Source organism: Pongo abelii, chromosome 8, assembly GCF_028885655.2.
Source record: "Pongo abelii isolate AG06213 chromosome 8, NHGRI_mPonAbe1-v2.0_pri, whole genome shotgun sequence".
NCBI lineage: Eukaryota > Metazoa > Chordata > Mammalia > Primates > Hominidae > Pongo > Pongo abelii.
The window spans coordinates 7,279,944-7,299,905 of NC_071993.2; the positions used below are offsets into that span (position 1 = coordinate 7,279,944).

At 44.7% G+C, this 19,962-nt stretch overlaps 1 protein-coding gene across 7 annotated transcripts in view; it reads right to left on the minus strand.

Moving 5' to 3' along the window:
- Positions 1–19,962, minus strand: part of SFMBT2 (Scm like with four mbt domains 2) — a 249,971-nt gene that overhangs the window by 42,489 nt on the left and 187,520 nt on the right. For all 7 annotated transcript variants that reach the window (XR_008510264.2, XM_054521895.2, XM_054521894.2 and 4 more), the window contains 4 exons: positions 19,141–19,267; positions 6,215–6,328; positions 2,863–2,905; positions 809–879 (listed from right to left, as the gene is read on the minus strand). Coding sequence is in view for 6 of the 7 variants with exons in the window: in XM_054521895.2 (XP_054377870.1) it covers positions 809–879; positions 2,863–2,905; positions 6,215–6,328; positions 19,141–19,267 (355 nt within the window). In the remaining variant the exon portion in view is untranslated. The remainder of the gene's footprint in view (positions 1–808; positions 880–2,862; positions 2,906–6,214; positions 6,329–19,140; positions 19,268–19,962) is intronic.

The following is a 19,962-nucleotide window of genomic DNA, read 5'->3' on the forward strand; positions in this document are numbered from 1 at the left end:
AAAACAGGCAAAATAATGAAGTCCACAGCTGCATTTACATGGAAATTTTTTGGTAGGATTACTCTGCCTTTAGATTACCAGGCGTGTAGAAAAACAAAATTTTAGTTAAATCTACTTATAAAACTGCTCTTTACTACCAAGATAATCTCCTAGTAGGATTTTTCCACGACATGTTGGTTTTAATCCTGGAATTCAGAGCAGGTTTCATTTTGGCTTAGAGAATAGACTTTTTAATCAAGTATGACAATGTACAAACACGTCTATTACCAGACTTGATGGTCAGAGGGTAGCTCACAAATGTATTTCCAAAGAGTATTGTAAGATGTAAGACTTTACACATTAAAAAACGTAAATTGCTCACAACCAGCTCTTTAGAGGGTTTTAAGGAACAATGCAAAAGCCAGGGGCGACTTAAATACTAACAGCAAGTGGAAAAAAGCAAGTGGAACGGAAATAAAATATCAAAAAAGAAATTGCCTAATGAGATGATATTTTCAACTCTTTCCTTTTCCCCATGATATGCAGCCCTAATTTGGCTCCTAATTTGCAAGTCACACATAAACCCTTTTTCTATAGACTAGAACTATCTAGAGCTACTGGCCAAGAAGCAGAAAAGAAGAGGCACAGAGAATTTAGCTTAGAAATTTTTCTTTTTAAAAAGTAGGTATCCGTTCACGAGTGGCAATGGAGAAAAACAGAATAGGCTCAACGTTGAGATGTATTCATATCGACCTAGAAACCTATACATGTCTCTGCTCCTGGCGGCACAGTGGGAAGGCACAGAGACCCCCTAAATGGGACTGATTACCTGTGGTGTCCAGGTGAGGGAATAAACAAAGGTCATGAGGTATTTTCTTAACAGGCACTGTGGGCGGCAATCTGTCAACAGAGAAAATAAAACTATCAGGGACCACAAGCTTTAGAAGGAACTACTACATTCCAAAGTCTTCTCATAACTTAAAAGGGCTCTTCCAGAAATCTCAGCTAAGAGGACCATAGAATACAATGTGTGTATGGGAGCAATGCCAGTAAGACCAGATGAAAACAGCATTTCAGAAAAGTTGTTGTCCAGTTCTTTGGATGGCCCTAGAAAGCCTGAGACATCTGCCCCTGAGCGGCTGGCCCTGATCAGTGAGTTTCTCCCAGGTCGCTTCTGGCCTTATCTCTTGCTATGGAATTGTAATGCTGTCTTCAATTATATTTTAAACATGAAGAAACATTATCTTACATTTGATTAAAGTCAGACTTTTCCACTTCGATGTCTAATTGAAAACCACTTTCCACTAACCTTTGATTTCTGACTTCCGGGCCCGCGTGAGCCACGGCCACACTAAAAATAAGGCCTTAAAAGAAAATCTATAAACTGGCGTATCTTAAAATGTAACATAGGCTTATTCCAGGACAGAGCTCTGTTATAGTTCAGTAAAAATGTTGCTGAATAAATATGTGTTTTACAATGTAGCCTTAGGGGAAAAGAGGTGAACTAGGTTTCACAGGGGTGTCTAGGTTGGTGGCATAGAAACCACATGGTTGAAAAGCTCCTTAAGCTCAAAGTCAACCCTTACAAGAGTTCTTAGCAAGCCATCTATGGAGTGGTTCTCCAAGAGGGGTCCCCAGACCCACAGCCTTGACACTACCTGTGAACTCGTTAGAAATGCAGATTCTTGGGCCCCATCTGGGACATTCTGAATTAAAAATTTTGAGGATGGGGCCCAGAAATCTGTGTGCTCCAAGCTCTCTAAGTGACTGACGCATGGGAAAGGTGAGACCCGTTAATCCATGGGCTATGCATTTAGGAGTGATGGATTCAAGTTTGGATTCAGTCACAGGCGTGTTATGAAATCTCTCTACTTCAACATCAGGCGGATAACATGGAGTCTGGTTATGAGCCAGATAAGCTGCATTTAGAAGCAAACCCACAAAAAAAACCCTACAGAACTGTTCTTCTCATTCAAATAGTGCAGTTACAGTTCAATTTCATTTTATTTAAATTTAAACTCGACTACTGCATGTGAAAAATGCTGTTTTCAGCTGTCTTTCCATCAGTATATTTTTACTTAAGAAAGCAGAATCACTTGGCATGGAATGTACATTTTGGCGTATTTTAAATATTTTTCAATATCTACAAATGTTACTAGCAGTCACAACTATTCAAAAACTCACTGCCTGCCTGGACACACTTTGCTAACACCCTCTTTCCACATAAAGTCACAACTGAAATGGGGGACACCCTCTTTCCACAGAAAATCACCATTGAAATGGGGGACAGGGCATAATTTGTATTTGTTCAGCCTACAACTTAAGGCCTACACTTCTTTTCAAATGGAATCTAATTTAATCTTTGTAAGTACCCCCAAATCATATTTTACAAGCCAGGGCACTGAGGGGCAGAGAACTAATGCCACTTGCTCAGGTTCACTCAGCAGAGCTGGGGTTGGACTGACGTTTTCTGCCTCCCAAGCCCGGGCTACTCTAGGAGAGGTGAGTAAGCAGCAGCATTCTGAGTGTGGTGAGGGGCTGCGAGTCAAAACGGCCACGTGGGGCCCCTGCAGACGCTGAGAACTATGGACACAGACAGCCGTTTCTCTCAGTGTGCAGGTCTGGGGCACTCTCCAGGTATGTCGAAGTGGAATAAAAAGTGAGCCATGGGAATCTGGATTGTGAGTGCCTTGGGGAGCAGGCACTGTGTCTTGCACATAACAGGTACGTAACAAATAACAGCCACTATGTTTTACTGCTACCTCTACTAGGGTGCTATTTGTTAGATAATTCCAATAAAAACAACCACGCTTCCCATCCTCCATAAAGACACTACAGTTTATCGGTATACAGTACAGTCTGGCAGGGAAAAAAAGCACGTACTGTTTCTCTGGTTGCACAACTGCAATCTTTCTCTTCTTTTGTGCTGTAGAAAAGGCAAAAGGGAAAAAGAAAATCAGCTTTGTTAGTGGGGCAAGTCCATTTTTAAAAATAGTTTATAAAGCAAAGAGGTACCCATTTTAAAGTAGCAATTTAAATGCTGAAAAGTTATGTCATTCACACCACAATTTCCTATCAGTTTTTTTCTAGCATAGGATAGACGTTAACTCACCAGATGTCAGATCTTAGTATGACTTAGTTCATTTAATCTTATCATTACACTAGCTACTTTATTTTTAAATGTGCCTTTAAGAAAGCAAAAGAGTACACCTGTTGTACCTCACATAAGCACACATGTTCAGATCAATTGTTGCAAGCAGTTATCCAGAATGATTTTTTTCCAATAAAAATTGGGATGAAGCAAATCATGTTACTGTCACAGCACACTCCCAAGGTGCTGTCAGAGGCATGCATTTCAACTAAAACATGTTATTCACAAAAGGAGAACCAGTAGCTTGCAAATATGCCTGGTCAAATATTGACATAAATGAGCAAATAGTGATTTCTTTGGATAAGAACATTTCCAGTTTATATTTATAACTGATTCGGATCACCTTAACAAAAATAGACCAAAGCTTTTGGCACCTACTAACTTTGGCTCGGATAATCCTACATCTTCCAACATAAGCATAAATTAATTCCAACAAAACTTCTAAAGCTGCTAGAGTCTGGCAGGTTTGGAGTTGGAGTTTGCCTCTTTAAAGCAAAATGTATGTGCAAGAAATGCAAGCAAAAATAAAGAAAAATACTCAATAAGATCCCGCCTACTCTTGACTATCTGATATTCGATTCCAGTTACTACTACAAAAAGGTCCACACTTAGGATCTCTCAGATGAAAAGTGAGTTTGGAATACTTGTCTCCCCTGGTCTTTGTGAACGGGGTGGGGACGCCTGACCCCCTGGGAAAGAGCCAAGCACAACAGACAGATCCAAAATCCTAAAGAAGGAGGAGACTTTACAGTGTTCACCTTAACCTGTATGTGATTGTGCTCCAGAAAAACCCAAAGCACTTGCACCCTCCCAAATCCATGTGAAGCGGGGAGGAAGAGGATCTAGGACACCAGGTTCTGTTTGAGGGACAACAAGGACAGAGGGGATTGGAACCCCAACCCCAGGACAACACTTAGGTTGGGGAGAATCTATTGGCCATGCTGGCTGAGCAAGGTCAGAATCTGCAGCTTTTTTTTTTTTTTTTTTGAGACAGAGCGGAGTATCGCTCTGTCACTCAGGCTGGAGTGCAGTGGCGTGATCTCAGTTCACTGCAACCTCAGCCTCCCGGATTCAAGTAATTGTCGTGCCTCAGCCCTCCAAGTAGCTGGAATGACAGGCATGCACCACCAAGCCTGGTTAATTTTTCGTATTTTTAGTAGAGATGGGGTTGTGCCGTGTTGGTCGGGCTGGTCTCGAGCTCATGACCTCAGGTGATCCACCCGCCTCGGCCTCCCAAAGTGCTGAGATTACAGACGTGAGCCACCACGCCTGGCCAGAATCTGCATCATTTTAAGAGACAAGGGAAAAGAATGTCCCTGGGACTAAAATAATTATTGTACACTCAATGTTTTAGAAATATTTTTAAGTAAGGGGAAATGATTACTCCAACTGAACCAGATCCGTTGAGCAGGATGGTTTAGGAAAAGGAGAATCCCATAGAATCCAGCTGTCTCTAATCTGAACTACCTGCTTATTTCACACACATAATGTCCTCTGGTGCTCTTAATAATGCTAACTAGAGGAGCTCTGAAATGCTGTCGCCATCAGGGAATGTGACGTCAGCTACGCAATGGATCTGTGTTTCCAGCAACGTTGTGAGAGTCTACAGAAGTGGCCACACAACAGGCTGTTAGGAAGAAGTAAAGTTGGTGCCTAAATTCCATCAAGAAAATGACAGAGACGGAATCTCTTTAACAGTTAAAACCTGTTATCTCTAAGGACTCATCATTTTAAATAACACTTCTGATACGCATTAGGGTAGAATAATAAATGCAATGATTTATTAGGTTAGAAGATTTTTAAATGGTACCATTTTGGGATAATAACCTACAAAAATATGTTAAAACACACTGTTGGCCAGGCGCGGCCAAAGTGTAATCCCAGCACTTTGGGAGGCCAAGGCAGGTGGATCACTTGAGGTCAGAAGTGCGAGACCAGCCTGACCAACATGGTGAAACCCCGTCTCTACCAAAAATATAAAATTAGCTGGGCATGATGGTGCACGCCTATTATCTCAGCTACTTGGGAGGCTGAGGCAGGAGAATCACTTCAACCCGGAAGGTGGAGGTTGCAGAGAGCCGAGATAGCGCCATTGCACTCCAGCCTGGGCAACAAGAGTGAAACTCTGTCTTAAAAAAACAAACAAAAATTTTGCATGTATTTAAATGTGCATGTGTGTGTGTGCACTCATGTATGAATGAACGTGTACTGCTGGGTTGTTTAACTGTTAATATTGGTTATCTGGTATTTCTGTAACCAAAGGGATGTGTGGTAATACACTTTATAAAGTACAGTTGAAATATCAGCGATTAGTTAGTGCTAAGAGTAGGCTGTTTATTTTGTTTTATTTATTTTTTGAGACAGAGTCTCACCCTGTCACCCACGCTGGAGTCTACTGGTGCTTGGTTGCCATCTTGGTTCATTGCAGCACTGACCTCCTGGGCTCAGGCAATCCTCCTACCTCAGCCTCCAGAGTAGCTGGAGACATGTGCCACCCTGCTTGACTAATTTACTTATATATGTACTTCTTTTTTTATGTATATACAGTATCTCACTATGTTGCCCAGGCTGGTATCAAAATCCTGGGCTCAAGCATTCTCCTGCCTTGGCCTCCCGAAGTGCTGAGATTATAGGAATGAGGCACCGTGCCTAGCCTGGTTAAGTGTTTATAAGAATGTCAGTATATTATTGGAACCAATTATGATTCTGTTAGGAGAAGCTACATGAGAAAAATCAGTTCTTTTAAAGAAATGATAACACAATAATATAGTATCTAACTTATTTTTTCACATCAAAACAATGAATTGTATAAAAAACTGAGAGTGATGATTTCAGATATTTGTCCTCTACCTCTCTGTGACTTTCAACTGTTCTTCACTGTTAAAGTTTGTCAACCTGTGACATCATCTCATGCAAACACTTAAAGATTAAGTGAGATCATGAAAACATGGGTTCTTGGTGAAAAATCAAAAATCTTATTTGTTATTTAGAACTTGGTTATAATTTCTTTATGAAGCTGCCAATTTATTCACAAAGATCACTGGTGTCATCCACCCCCACCCCCCTCAACTGAGAACCACTTACAGACTGTTTTGTGTGGTGTAGTCAAAGGATAAGAATTGGCTTCACACCAGCCCACTGGAAAGATGTCCATGGATTCCACATCAACAATGACCTCTGGAACAGGAGTCTGCAGCCCTGCATGGGAAGAAGTTGAAACAAGAGGTACAAACAGATCTTACCAACAAAGAAACAGAAGGACAACAATAATAGAGCATCCCAACATGGTGAAAAACATTCCTTTATACATTAAAAAACAAAAACAAAATAGCAGCCGTATGGAAGAGACGACTTTAGAGGAGTCTTTAGTCTTATCACAGACACAATTGCTTGAAATATAAAAAGGCAGAAATAAAAGGGGTTCAAATAAAATGAAGGTTTGGGAAAAGAGAGATACTCCGCCCTAAAAGTAAAAGAGGAAGGACTGTAGGAAAAGATCGGCATCAGAGCAGGATTGGCTGAAAGAGAAAACAAGCATCCCCCTTTCCTAAGAACAGCTCTGGGGTTAAGGGAATGTATCAGAGCTTGGGGTAGGACCTCAGGGCCCACATCTAAGCCTTCATGATATGCTCCACCTAACACCACGTAAAGGCAACCTTCAATGAAAGAAAGTCAAGCATCACAGCTAAATGGAACCAGTAAAACTCAAAAACAAGGTTTATGAGCAGTGTACATGGACAAGGCCCTTCTCTAGGAAACTTGTCAACTTATCAGTTTGGAGTTACTTTGTTTTGAACTCAGTTTGTGGCCTGTAGACTTTGGCCATGTCATGGAAAAGTCACTTATGTAGCAATGTCTAAAAGATCCCACTAAAATGTGGGACCTGATGACTATCACATCCTATTTCATAATTACAGTCATGCCTTGTGATGACCTGGCTTCACAGCCACAAAACTCTGAAAAAGACAAGAAGTCTGGATTTAACAGCAGCAAAAGTTTCAAGGAGCTCTGGCTACACAGAGAATAAAATTGGAACTAGTCATCAAGAAGAAAATTCGACACCAAATCAATAGTTAAGAAAAAAACACTTTGAACCAGGAATCAAGAGATAAGAGCCCCACTAATAGACAGTGATCCATGGACTCTGACCTCTTAATTAGATGATGACCTATGGACTCTGACCCCTTAATCCAGCCCTGCTTGGTTTCCTCATTGAGAATCAAGATGAAGATAACACAGTGGCCGGGTGCGGTGGCTCATGACTGTAATCCCAGCACTTTGGGAGGCCAAGGCAAGCAAATTGCTTGAGCCTAGGAGTTCAAGATCAGCCTGAGTACCTCATCTCTACAAAAAATACAAAATTAGCCTGGCATGGGGGCATGCACCAGTAGTCCCAGCTACTCAGGAGGCCGAGGCAGGAGGATTGCTTGAGTCTAGGAGTTTGAGACCAGCCTGACCAACATGAAGAAACCTTGTCTCTACAAAAAATACAAAATTAGCCTGGCGTGGTAGCAGGCACCTGCAGTCCTAGCAACTTGGTAGGCTGAGGTGGGAGGACTGCTCATGTCTGGGAGGTCGAGGTTGCAGTGAGCAGTGATTGCACCATTGCACTCTGGCCTAAGTGACAGAGCGAGACACTGTCAGAAAGAAAAGAAAAGAAAATAAAGAGACAGAGAGAGGGAGGGAGGGAGGGAGGAAGGAAGGAAGGGGGAAAGAGGGAGGGAGGAAGGAAGGGAGGGAGGGAGGGAGGAAAGAAAATAACGTGGTGAGCCCCATTACCATCCATGTCATCTCAGGACATCTGAAGAATTTTGAATCACATCCTCCCTCCTCACCAAAAGGGTAACTTCATGAAGCTAAATGCCAACAACCAAACACAAAATGGTCCTAAATCTGGTGCGAGCTCCACCAGCTCTGACTTTTCATCGTCAAGTAGACATGGTGAAGATGGAGTATGTTAGTTGCTAAACGTGGGGTCCCAATTTAGAGTTAAGCCAATATATTGGCGTATCTCAGGTGCTCTGAACATGGACAGCAGGTGCTTATATACACATACTATCATCACCATTCATCATTTGGAACTTTTGATTGGTTCTCAAATCAATTATCACGACTGTCAGTCTTAACTTTTTAAATGTTTAATTCCCCTGTAATTAAAGAATATGGAATTTAAAGGAATGCTAGGAGGTTCACAGGGCTTATTTTTGAACCACGTTAAATAAATAGACATTGTTTCTGTCTAATATTATAAGACTTGACCAACATTTAACCTAATTGCTAAAGGAATCAAACAAGAAAGAATATGTTCAAAACAGACAAAATGTAAAGAGACTCTCCCCAGAGGCATCCAATGTGGAAGTGCCTCTGCCCGTCCTGAAGGGTGTGGGATTGATTCCCCAGAGTCCGACAAAGCGGGTCCCCGGGCAGGTTCCTGGTACACAAGGTCATTTTCTCCTCTGCAGACCCAAAGAGCATTTGTTTCTTAGCTACTCAAAAATTTTGCTAATAGGTTAGATTCCTCTACTAAATATATTTATATTTCCAGATTTATATTTAGCTACAAATAAGATTTTCAAGGTCATTAAAAGTAGTACTTCAAAAGGAAGCATAAAAGTAACTTTATATTGGGAGGCTGAGGCGGGTGGATCACCTGAGGTCAGGAGTTCAAGACCAGCCTGCCCAATATGGCAAAACCCCATCTCTACTAAAAATACAAAAAATTAGCTGGGCATGGTGGAGGGTGCCTGTAATCCCAGCTACTTGGGAGGCTGAGGCAGGAGACTCACTTGAACTTGGGAGGTGGAGGTTGCAGTGAGCCGAGATCACACCACTGCACTCCAGACTGGGCAACAAGAGCAAAATTCCATCTCAAAAAAACAAAAAAAAAAAAAGTAACTTTATGGCTTATTCCTTCCTAAATTACAACTTTCATCTTCCAATGTTCTGCTAATTCAAACATCACACCGTATTACGGCTTTAACATATACACTTCAGTACAATGTATACATTAGTATATTGCTAGGGCCGTCTTTACCATACTTTAGAATCCTTTGATCATGTTTCCCATTCAATTAAACAAGTATTCATGAGGTCAGATGTGTCGGCTACCTTTCCCTCAAGAAGGTTACAGTTCTGCCTTCTCCCACCCCAAATATATTCCACTAAGGCGTCTATTAAATAAGAACTGATGGAAAAGTCAGTTATTTATCACCAGGGTAAGTGTTTCTGACCCTGAACAAATCCCATTCCAAATAATGGGTACCAAGTCTTCATTTCCCTTTCTGAAGCTTATGAGTCTACACTTATCTGGCTGGACTCAGACTAATTATTTTCCAAGATAGGAGACCCAATAGCATGCAAAATAATCCATTAAAAGAATGTCCACAATGCTTCTCCTTGATTATTTGAGGATTGCCAAAAGTACAAAGGCAAAGCTCAATGTTCCACTGAAGACCTTTATCATTTTATAGAAAAATCCTGACACATTGCTTCTCGGCCTTTTGGCTAAGATCAAGCGAAAAATCCCCGACAAACAACACAAGACCACGTTCAATCTCTTGACTGGCTAAGCTGCATCCAGTCAGTATGGATTCTACTTGTTTATTTTTATCCAGAACCTTCGTCTCAAAAACCATGAGGAAGCTTAATTCCCCATCTATGGGAAAGCGCTTAAGTAAATCTGGGTATATCCATATGAAGGAATATTCTGCAGCTATAAAAAAGAATCAGACACCTCTTAATATACTCAGATGTACAGATCTCCAAGATGCATTGCCGAGTATAAAAGGCAGGGTACAGAACACTGTGCATATATAGTATGCTACCATCTGTTTAAAAGGGGGAAATAACATATATTCATATGTGCATAAAATAAATCTGGAAGGAAATGCAAAATACTAACACAGTGGGTGTCCACAGGGAAAGGAACCAGGTGGCTGGAAGCCGGGGCATAGGAGTGGAGGGAGAATCTGACCCAAGATAAACCTTTATGATTTTTTGGCCTTTGTGAATGAGTTACCTATTTTACAACCAAGGCCTCCACAATCACCACCAATGTAACAACACAACCAAAGACACCCAGAGAAGAAAGTAAGACTCTTATACATAAATACGGTATTGCCATAGAGGTCAGATTAATGAGGGGCCAATTACCATGAAGGAAAATAAAACTAAACAGCAATCAGCATTTCAGTTTCTAAGAGAACAAAGACTTTCTGTACTCACAAACTAAATTCATAACAGATTTCTGAGAATCCCTTTGGAACCTTAACGAGTTCTGCAGCTTGCTACCCCTTGTCCTCGGTTCAGCAGAACACAGAGGTCTGTCTACCTGGTGCCCTCACTGCAACCGCACCATGGGTCCACCCAGCTGATGACACAGGGGACTGTAATCGAGACAGTGACTTATGCTACCCAGAGCCCCAGGATGAAAAAGGGAGATGCTTATGGCTTAGGAGGACACCTGAGTGTCTTCCTAGGAACACAATTCTATCAAACTCCTAAAATTACGTAATTACTTCACTCCCAGCGAATCATAGGAGACAGCGCAAGCATGCATGAGCTTGGGGTGAGAGATGCCACTGGGCAGCAGAGGCAAGAGGGACCCAGGGCGAGGGAGGCTACAAGCCCACTGCGAGGAGGCAAATGGGTTCCACCTCCTTCAGGAAGAAAATCGGAACAACTGCTTCGGCTCAGTTAAAGGCTGGAATAAGAAGAAGGAAAAGAAGTATTTAAGGGAACACGCTAACTTTGCCTAATAAATGTCCCCACTGAAAGTTAAAGGGCATGGCAAATGCTGACAGGCTCGAGTGTGAGACGAACAGAAAAACACCAGCAGAATGCAAAGCCAGTGTGAGTGCCCACAAGCAAGACCTGGATGCTGGAAGCCCCACCTGCCCTCTGGGCCTGTTCCCTTTGCAGATGCCCATCAAGAAGCCCAGCGCACAGAGCCTCCCTGGGTCAGCTCTGGAGCCGAAGGCCTGGGAAAACAAAAACAAAAACAAAAACAGTGGGCAAAACTGGTGGGCAGGATCAAGATATCATAGGAAACAGGCTGAAGGAAACCACACAAATGGGATTAGACAAGTATGTGGGGAGGGGGGATGGAGAGAGAGAGGAGAGAGACCCACACAGTAGCAAACACAGTGCTTACTCCATTCCAAGCATTCAGTCCTCACAACAACCCTAAGAGATAGGGGGTGTTTCCATCCCCATTTCACAGATCAGTAAACTGAGGCACAGGAAGAAATCCAGCGGCCGGTAAGTGGCAGCTGAAGGATTTAAACCTGGGCAGTCCAGCTCCAGAGCCTTAGAAAGCACCTGGGGTGGGCGGCTATCTTTTTCCTTCCTTGTTTTTATTTCTGGGTTGGGGGGTATGTGTCTAGCATCTGTCTCTTTCCTGTTAGGGCCCCACACAGTTTTTGCAAAATTCCCACCATGTAGTAGATGTCGCCTGCTGCTACAGGAGAAGCCAGGTCAACCCCGGACCTGCAGGCAGATGAGGGCAGGTTTGGGACCCCTTCAGTGAGAACGTGCTCACCGGGAAGTCACATGCATCACAACGGCAGCTGGAAAACCTGAACTTTGCTGTGGTTCCTGCTGCAGAGCCTTCTGGAGAGGTGATTCCCTGGCCTCTGGTCAATAGTCTTCCCAAATCATTCCCAATGGACTTATGACAGCCAGAGCCAGTCCTGCTGCTGGCCCCCAAAACCTAACAGAGCACCAGCCTTCCGAAAAAACACTTGTGGCAGGATTAAACGCCTCTTCCCCGAGACAGCTCCTGCAGGTCACCTGCTTTAACTGTCTGGAAAATACTGTTTCTGTATTCTCATCTGCTGAAGCAGCTTCTCCCTCTAAGGTTTCATACAGGCCATACTTCTTCTTTGTAAAGGTTTTAAAACCACCCACCCCGGCTTGAAATGTAATTATTTTCACGTTTACATGTTCCCTTGTTTCAATTTTGCAAGTATCTCCAAAATGCGTAGTAACTACCTGATCTTTTTGCCAGTTACGGAAAAATTTAAGGGGCTGTGTTCTGCACCTGGTCCCCTAAACATACGAGGTGGGCTCAGACGGGTTTCTCTGAACCACACCATTGTTCCACACCTGGTCTCCTAAACATACGAGGTGGGCTCAGATGGGTTTCTCTGAACCACACCATGCATTCCCCATTTGACCTACTGGAGTGCTTTAGAAATGTGCATTCTAATAGGACCCCATTGACTGGGATGTGGAGGGCAGTTTGCTGGAACTCAGTCAGTCAGTCATAGAGACAAACCAGTCAAGGAGTTTCTGAATTTTAGCTTCCAGTATAAAAGATCTCACTGTCCCCAAATTCGGTTGGCCAAACAGCAGTTCTTAATGGACCGCTGTATCTTAAATCGCTATTTTGTTCAGGAATACACATTTTATTTCTTCCTCATATCTACTCAGCAAACGCCGAGTGAGCAAAAGTGCACAGGACCGCCTGTAAAAACACGGTGCTTTGTCAGGTGCATGGAGAGGAGCAGAGCCCTGTGGGACAGTGTCCAGCACCAAGAACCAAATCAGGAGGCTTGCAGACACAAGTGCTCCTTTCAGCTGGAGCACAGGCTCCCGCAGGTGGCAAATCTGAAAAGAAAAGTGCTGCCTAATAATACTATCAGCAATCTCCATTTACTAAGCAATGACTACCATGTGCTAACATGACTCTTACACTCTATCGATGTTCATCCACTTGCCACCATCCTATAAGAGACTCTATCACTCGCTGTTTTATACAGCTGTACAAATAAAAAAGATTTTACACTCAGAAAGTGCCAAGTTCACACATCCAGGAAGCATATTAGCCTACAGAGGATGGGTTGCTGAGTGTCATGTTATGGAATTTAGTCTCTACTTCATAGCAAAGACCTGGAACCAAGCCAAATGTCCATCAACGATAGACAGGATAAAGGAACTGTGGCACACACACACCATGGAATACTATGCAGCCATAAAAAAGAATGAGTTCATGTCCTTTGCAGGGACATGATGAAGCTGGAAGCCATCATTCTCAGCAAACTAACACAGAAACAGAAAACCAAACACCACATGTTCTCACTCATAAGTGGGAGCTGAACAATGAGAACACACGGACACAGGGAGGGGAAGCATCACACACTGAGGCCTGTCAGGGGGTGGGGGTAAGGAGAGGGAGAGGATTAGGACAAATACCTAATACATGTGGGGCTTAAAACCTAGATGACGGGTTGACAGGTGCAGCAAACCACCACGGCACATGTATACCTATGTAATAAACCTGCGCAGTCTGCACACATATCCCAGAACTTAAAGTAAAATTAAAAAATTAAGAAAAAAAAGAAACACAGACCTACTGTGTATTAGGGGGAAGGCAATGCCTGTATTTTACAGAAATAACCTCAAAGCCCCATGAAGAGGGCAGAGAGAACAGGTAGGAGGTGGCTGAAATCACACACCCAGGGAGGAGGGCCTGAGTGCAATGTGGGGGCCGGAAGAGGACAGGTGGAGGTACGGTCTGAAGTGACTCATGGGTTGTGGGGGGGTGGTGGGAGGGCAGGAATTATTGTAGAGTTTCTAACTTCGAGGACGCCGTGGCTTCCGACTTGGATGAATAACGGCATCACTCGTCAGACAGGACGTTCACGGAGAAGAGCAGAGACGGGTTCTGCCGGTTCTGCCGGTGAGTTCTGTCCTGGAAATGCTGCTGCCACGTGGAGATGTTTTGCAGGGGATGGAAAAGGAGTTGTGAGTGCGATGCCATGGGTGCGGGCACTCAGATCCGTGCGTGACGCCATGGGCGCGGGCACTCAGATCCGTGCGTGACGCCATGGGCGCGGGCACTCAGATCCGTGCGTGACGCCATGGGCGCGGGCACTCAGATCCGTGTGTGACGCCATGGGCGCGGGCACTCAGATCCGTGTGTGACGCCATGGGCGCGGGCACTCAGATCACACCATGGGTGCGGGCACTCAGATCCGTGTGTGACGCCATGGGCGCGGGCACTCAGATCCGTGCGTGACGCCATGGGCGCGGGCACTCAGATCCGTGTGTGACGCCATGGGCGCGGGCACTCAGATCACACCATGGGTGCGGGCACTCAGATCCGTGTGTGACGCCATGGGCGCGGGCACTCAGATCCGTGCGTGACGCCATGGGCGCGGGCACTCAGATCACACCATGGGCGCGGGCACTCAGATCCGTGTGTGACGCCATGGGCGCGGGCACTCAGATCACACCATGGGTGCGGGCACTCAGATCCGTGTGTGACGCCATGGGCGCGGGCACTCAGATCCGTGCGTGACGCCATGGGCGCGGGCACTCAGATCCGTGTGTGACGCCATGGGCGCGGGCACTCAGATCACACCATGGGTGCGGGCACTCAGATCCGTGTGTGACGCCATGGGCGCGGGCACTCAGATCCGTGCGTGACGCCATGGGCGCGGGCACTCAGATCCGTGCGTGACGCCATGGGCGCGGGCACTCAGATCCGTGCGTGACGCCATGGGCGCGGGCACTCAGATCCGTGCGTGACGCCATGGGCGCGGGCACTCAGATCCGTGCGTGACGCCATGGGCGCGGGCACTCAGATCCGTGCGTGACGCCATGGGCGCGGGCACTCAGATCCGTGCGTGACGCCATGGGCGCGGGCACTCAGATCCGTGCGTGACGCCATGGGCGCGGGCACTCAGATCCGTGCGTGACGCCATGGGCGCGGGCACTCAGATCCGTGCGTGACGCCATGGGCGCGGGCACTCAGATCCGTGTGTGACGCCATGGGCGCGGGCACTCAGATCCGTGTGTGATGCCATGGGCGCGGGCACTCAGATCCGTGTGTGACGCCATGGGCGCGGGCACTCAGATCACACCATGGGTGCGGGCACTCAGATCCGTGTGTGACGCCATGGGCGCGGGCACTCAGATCCGTGCGTGACGCCATGGGCGCGGGCACTCAGATCCGTGCGTGACGCCATGGGCGCGGGCACTCAGATCCGTGCGTGACGCCATGGGCGCGGGCACTCAGATCCGTGTGTGACGCCATGGGCGCGGGCACTCAGATCCGTGTGTGATGCCATGGGCGCGGGCACTCAGATCCGTGTGTGACGCCATGGGCGCGGGCACTCAGATCACACCATGGGTGCGGGCACTCAGATCCGTGTGTGACGCCATGGGCGCGGGCACTCAGATCCGTGCGTGACGCCATGGGCGCGGGCACTCAGATCCGTGTGTGACGCCATGGGCGCGGGCACTCAGATCCGTGTGTGACGCCATGGGCGCGGGCACTCAGATCCGTGCGTGACGCCATGGGCGCGGGCACTCAGATCCGTGCGTGACGCCATGGGCGCGGGCACTCAGATCCGTGTGTGATGCCATGGGCGCGGGCACTCAGATCCGTGTGTGACGCCATGGGCGCGGGCACTCAGATCCGTGTGTGACGCCATGGGCGCAGGCACTCAGATCACACCATGGGCGCGGGCACTCAGATCCGTGTGTGACGCCATGGGCGCGGGCACTCAGATCCGTGTGTGACGCCATGGGCGCGGGCACTCAGTTCCGTGTGCACAGCATGACCGTCCAAAGCCACAGAGAAAGACGAGGCCACGCTGGGCACAGATGGCTGAAGAGCAGGACTGGGGGATTCTAACCTCTACATCTGAGAAAAGCAGAGCGAAGAAGAGGCCGAGAAAAGTCATCTGGGGAGGAGCTGACGGTGGGAAGGAAGCCAGCCCTGCCACCCCAGGACTGTGCAGAAGATGAAGGAGACAGAGGAGCAACCAAGGAAGGGCAAGCATTGCCACGAGGAAAGGAGTGGGAACGTCCAGAAACAGAAGTCACCAAGGGTGGTAGAGAAATGTACTGAAAAGAAAACATCACGAGTAAAAAGCAAGAAACAATCAACCAAAGCAGGAGATGGATAATATATGCGATCCTTCTTAACAAGAGGTTAAGAAAATGTCCAGCATCTTCCGGCCACCACTCTTACGAACACAGGCCACTGCAGCAGGTGAAGAGAGGACAGTGGCCCCGCCAGGTTGGGGAACTTCCCCTGTGGGTTGCTGTGCTGCATTCCTGTCTTGGATGCTGGGTACAAATGAAGCAAGTGGAGAAGGAAAGGCCAAAGGGAAGACAATGCAAGCAGGCAAACCTTCTGGGCTAAAGAGCTAGGACAGCACACCGAACTGCTGGACCAATGTATTTGTCCCGTAAAAAAAGGACCGGAAATGAATAGAAAGTCACTTGGTTTGTGGAAAGGCAGAGCTGTGAGTGTGGGAGCCAGTGTGTGCGGCCACAATGCTAGAGACCTAAGACTGAAAGTAAATTGTATTATATGAACAATATTCACAGTTACAGACATGATGACCTGCAGCAGAACACTGACCTACGAGAAGGCACTGCCTCCTTTCTGGAACACTGGCCCCATCATCATCAATCACCCTTGCTAACTACCAGTGGTTTCTGAGAGCTTAAAATTCTTTTCAAATATGCACTTAAAATGATATTACATTAATCTCATGCAGTTTATTCATTGCTCCCTCTTCAAAAACAGCCCCTTTAGAGACACGTAAAGAATGAATCAACTTCAAGAGAAGTCAGATATTAACTAGAATCATTTTAATTACCTAAAAGTGGTCAATCAGTCTAGTGTTGAAAAGACTTCAAATCAATTTAATGCACGAAAATAACTAATAAAATTGTTACAAAGTACTTTATAAATTTAAAGTGTCAAATAAATGGCCTATAATCGGAATAATCATCATTAGATAAAAAAATTTAACAGCCACAAATTGACCATGATGAATCTCTATCATTTTATTCCCAACATGGAGGAAAGGAAACACTAGATAGATAAAACTGAAATAATGAGAGTTAAGTGCCATTAAGCTGTCACTCTGAAAGGTCAGTGCTCAGTAAGGGCCAAATTCAAAACCAAAACCAAAATTCAAGCAAGACCCAGGAAACTGACTGGAATTTTACTTTATTTGTATGCAATATCTTTTGTAAGTAATGAAAAAGATGCATGATTTTGAGCAATAATTACAGGTAATATACTATTCAACAAATAAGACTCAACAGACTGTTTACAAACACTTTTTAGAACAATGAATCAGGTCTGGAAAAACGATCAATGTATATTTTCTGATCTGTTTCCTAACACTAATTTTCATCACTACCCAATGAAAACACTCTGGGGAATAAGAAAAAGATCTGACATGAGCTGACTTCTATTTCTTTGCTAGAAAATAAAAAATATGTATTCAAAGAGAACAGGACAAAGAAGAAAATACTGCCCAAAATGTTAAATACACACTAAATGTTGTTCATCACTCTTTTTTAAGACGGGAAGCCGTAGGGTCTGGTGAATTAAGCAACAGAGAAAATGTCAAGAGCAATGGAATTGAACCCCAGGCAGATCTTAATAGCTTAGCTAGTTTCTCCACCTATAAAAATCAGGACACTCTTACTGCTGTTTGTGTTAGGTAATTAACAGTCATAAAGCAGGCTGAAAGTAGAAACTGCCAAATAAATAATGACTGCCAAAGAATTTTAACCATAATGCGCTAAGTAATAAGGATAAAATATGGGCTTTTAACTTGACCATTTTTGTTTTCTAATTAATAATGCAAACAACAGTCCGATCTTGTTAAGATGGCTCAGCATAGTGTTAGATAGCAAGTTAAATTTAGTCATTACAAAGTACAGAAGGAATCTTGCTTCTCCAAGAGCAGTTCACCCAACTCTAGGTGGAGCTGTGAAAATAAAGCCATGTTCTATTCCTGTAAGCTACAGAAATGTTACCACGTTGCCTGTGTCTACACTTTCGTAAGCTACAGAAATGTTACCACGTTGCCTGTGTCTACACTTTCGTAAATTCCAGAAAGGGGCCATTCTACTTGAAAACCTACTAAGCAATCAACTTTTTGGGAATTTCCATTTATTTCACATTGATTTTGGAACCCTAAACTTCAGTAATGTTTTAAACAATTTTCTGGGAATTGGCAACACAATGATGTCAGCCACAATGACTGTTTTCCACATTTCCCAATCCCCTGGACTACAGCATGTATGAGATTGTAGGCCTATTTAAGACCTTTGCAGACATTTTATAGATGCATAGTGAGGAAATAAAAATGGAGATCTGAGCACGAATTCTATGATTTTCCTTCTAAACTTTTTATTCCAATCATGGTATTGAGTAAGTCATAAGATTTAAACTATGAACTAGGAGAGTTAACTTTATTTTACTATTCATATCTATTCATTTTTGCATATATACTTGAAATAACTACTGAGTATTATGAAATCCTAAGAAAAAACCCAAAGAATTACAAATCACAGAAAGATGGGAAAGCCTTGGAGATCAAATCCATTGTAGTTATTTATCACTGAAAACCCACCACCTGGAAAATATGTTTTTCTACTTAAATATAAAGTCTGATCAGGATTCTGTTCACAAAATACAGCATTCTGTGAATTTTCTTGCACCTGTAAATATGCTATAGCTATAAAGGATAGTTTCAACATCACCGAACAAACAAGCCTAAATTCTGTTTATTAGACATTTGGGGAGAAAGTCATCCTCCAGGTACTATTTTGAGGAAGAATTAAACATCTACGAAAGAAATCAAAGTAAAGGATATAACCACATTAAAATACAAATGTACAATTTTGTCCTGATAATAACCAAGACCTGGAATCTCAGTTTTAGTGACTCACATTAATTTAATTGTGACATTTGCTTTTCTAATCATAGATGTAAAAAGACCACTGTGTTCCAAACATAATTATCTTGCCAGCATCTCATTGCATGAAATCATTAGTTAAGATGAGAGCCTCTGAATACATTTATATTTGATTAGTTTCACTTATTTAAGAACACGGAATAATTTAAGATCTGTTTAAATGAAAGAGAAGTAAGGTCCCTTCTGAGAAGGGCTGCATTCCTCCACACGTTGCCATTTCGACAAACTCTACATTCCCCCCAGCGACTGCTACCCCCAGCGAGTATGTACCTTCCAGGTGAAGCCACATTAGCCGCCCCTTCACACTCACAACGGAGGCCACACACAGTTCTCCTGGATTCCTGGGGTTCACAGCTTCAAGTTTCATGTTCTTTGTGAAACCTCGACTGAATGATGTCTGCAAGAGAAACGAGACCAACACTGAGCCAGTGCTGATGCAGCAGGACAAAGCTGGGCAGATGAAGAAAGAGAAAGAAATGCATGCACGCACATCTTACATCAACAAGACAGGCTCACGTACGTATTTGTCCTTCCCACCGTTCATGAAGAAAGAACCAGGTGGTCTTCATTTTTGTTTCCCAGAAATTAGAACTATGCCTAGCACATAGTACGTGCCTAATACTATTTGTTAAACGAGTGAGAGTATGAACTCATTCTCTTTCCAGTTCCATATGCCCCCTTCCTTCTTTCTTTTTTTTTTGAGACGGAGTCTGGCTCTGACGCCCAGACTGGAGTGCAGTGGCGTGATCTCGGCTCTCTGCCAGCTCCGCCTCCCGGGTTCACGCCATTCTCCTAACTCAGCCTCCCGAGTAGCTGGGACTACAGGCGCCTGCCACCATGCCTGGCTAATTTTTTGTATTTTTAGTAGAGACAGGGTTTCACCGTATTAGCCAGGATAGTCTCGATCTCCTGGCCTTGTGATCTGCCTGCCTCGGCCTCCCAAAGTGCTGGGATTACAGGCGTGAGCCACCGCGCCCGGCCGCACCCTTCCTTCTATGGGATCACTGAAGTACACACCATTTCCTCCACCTTCCTATACCCATGATAACAGTTCAAGTGGGAACACAGAGTTTCCATCCGGCATCATTTTCC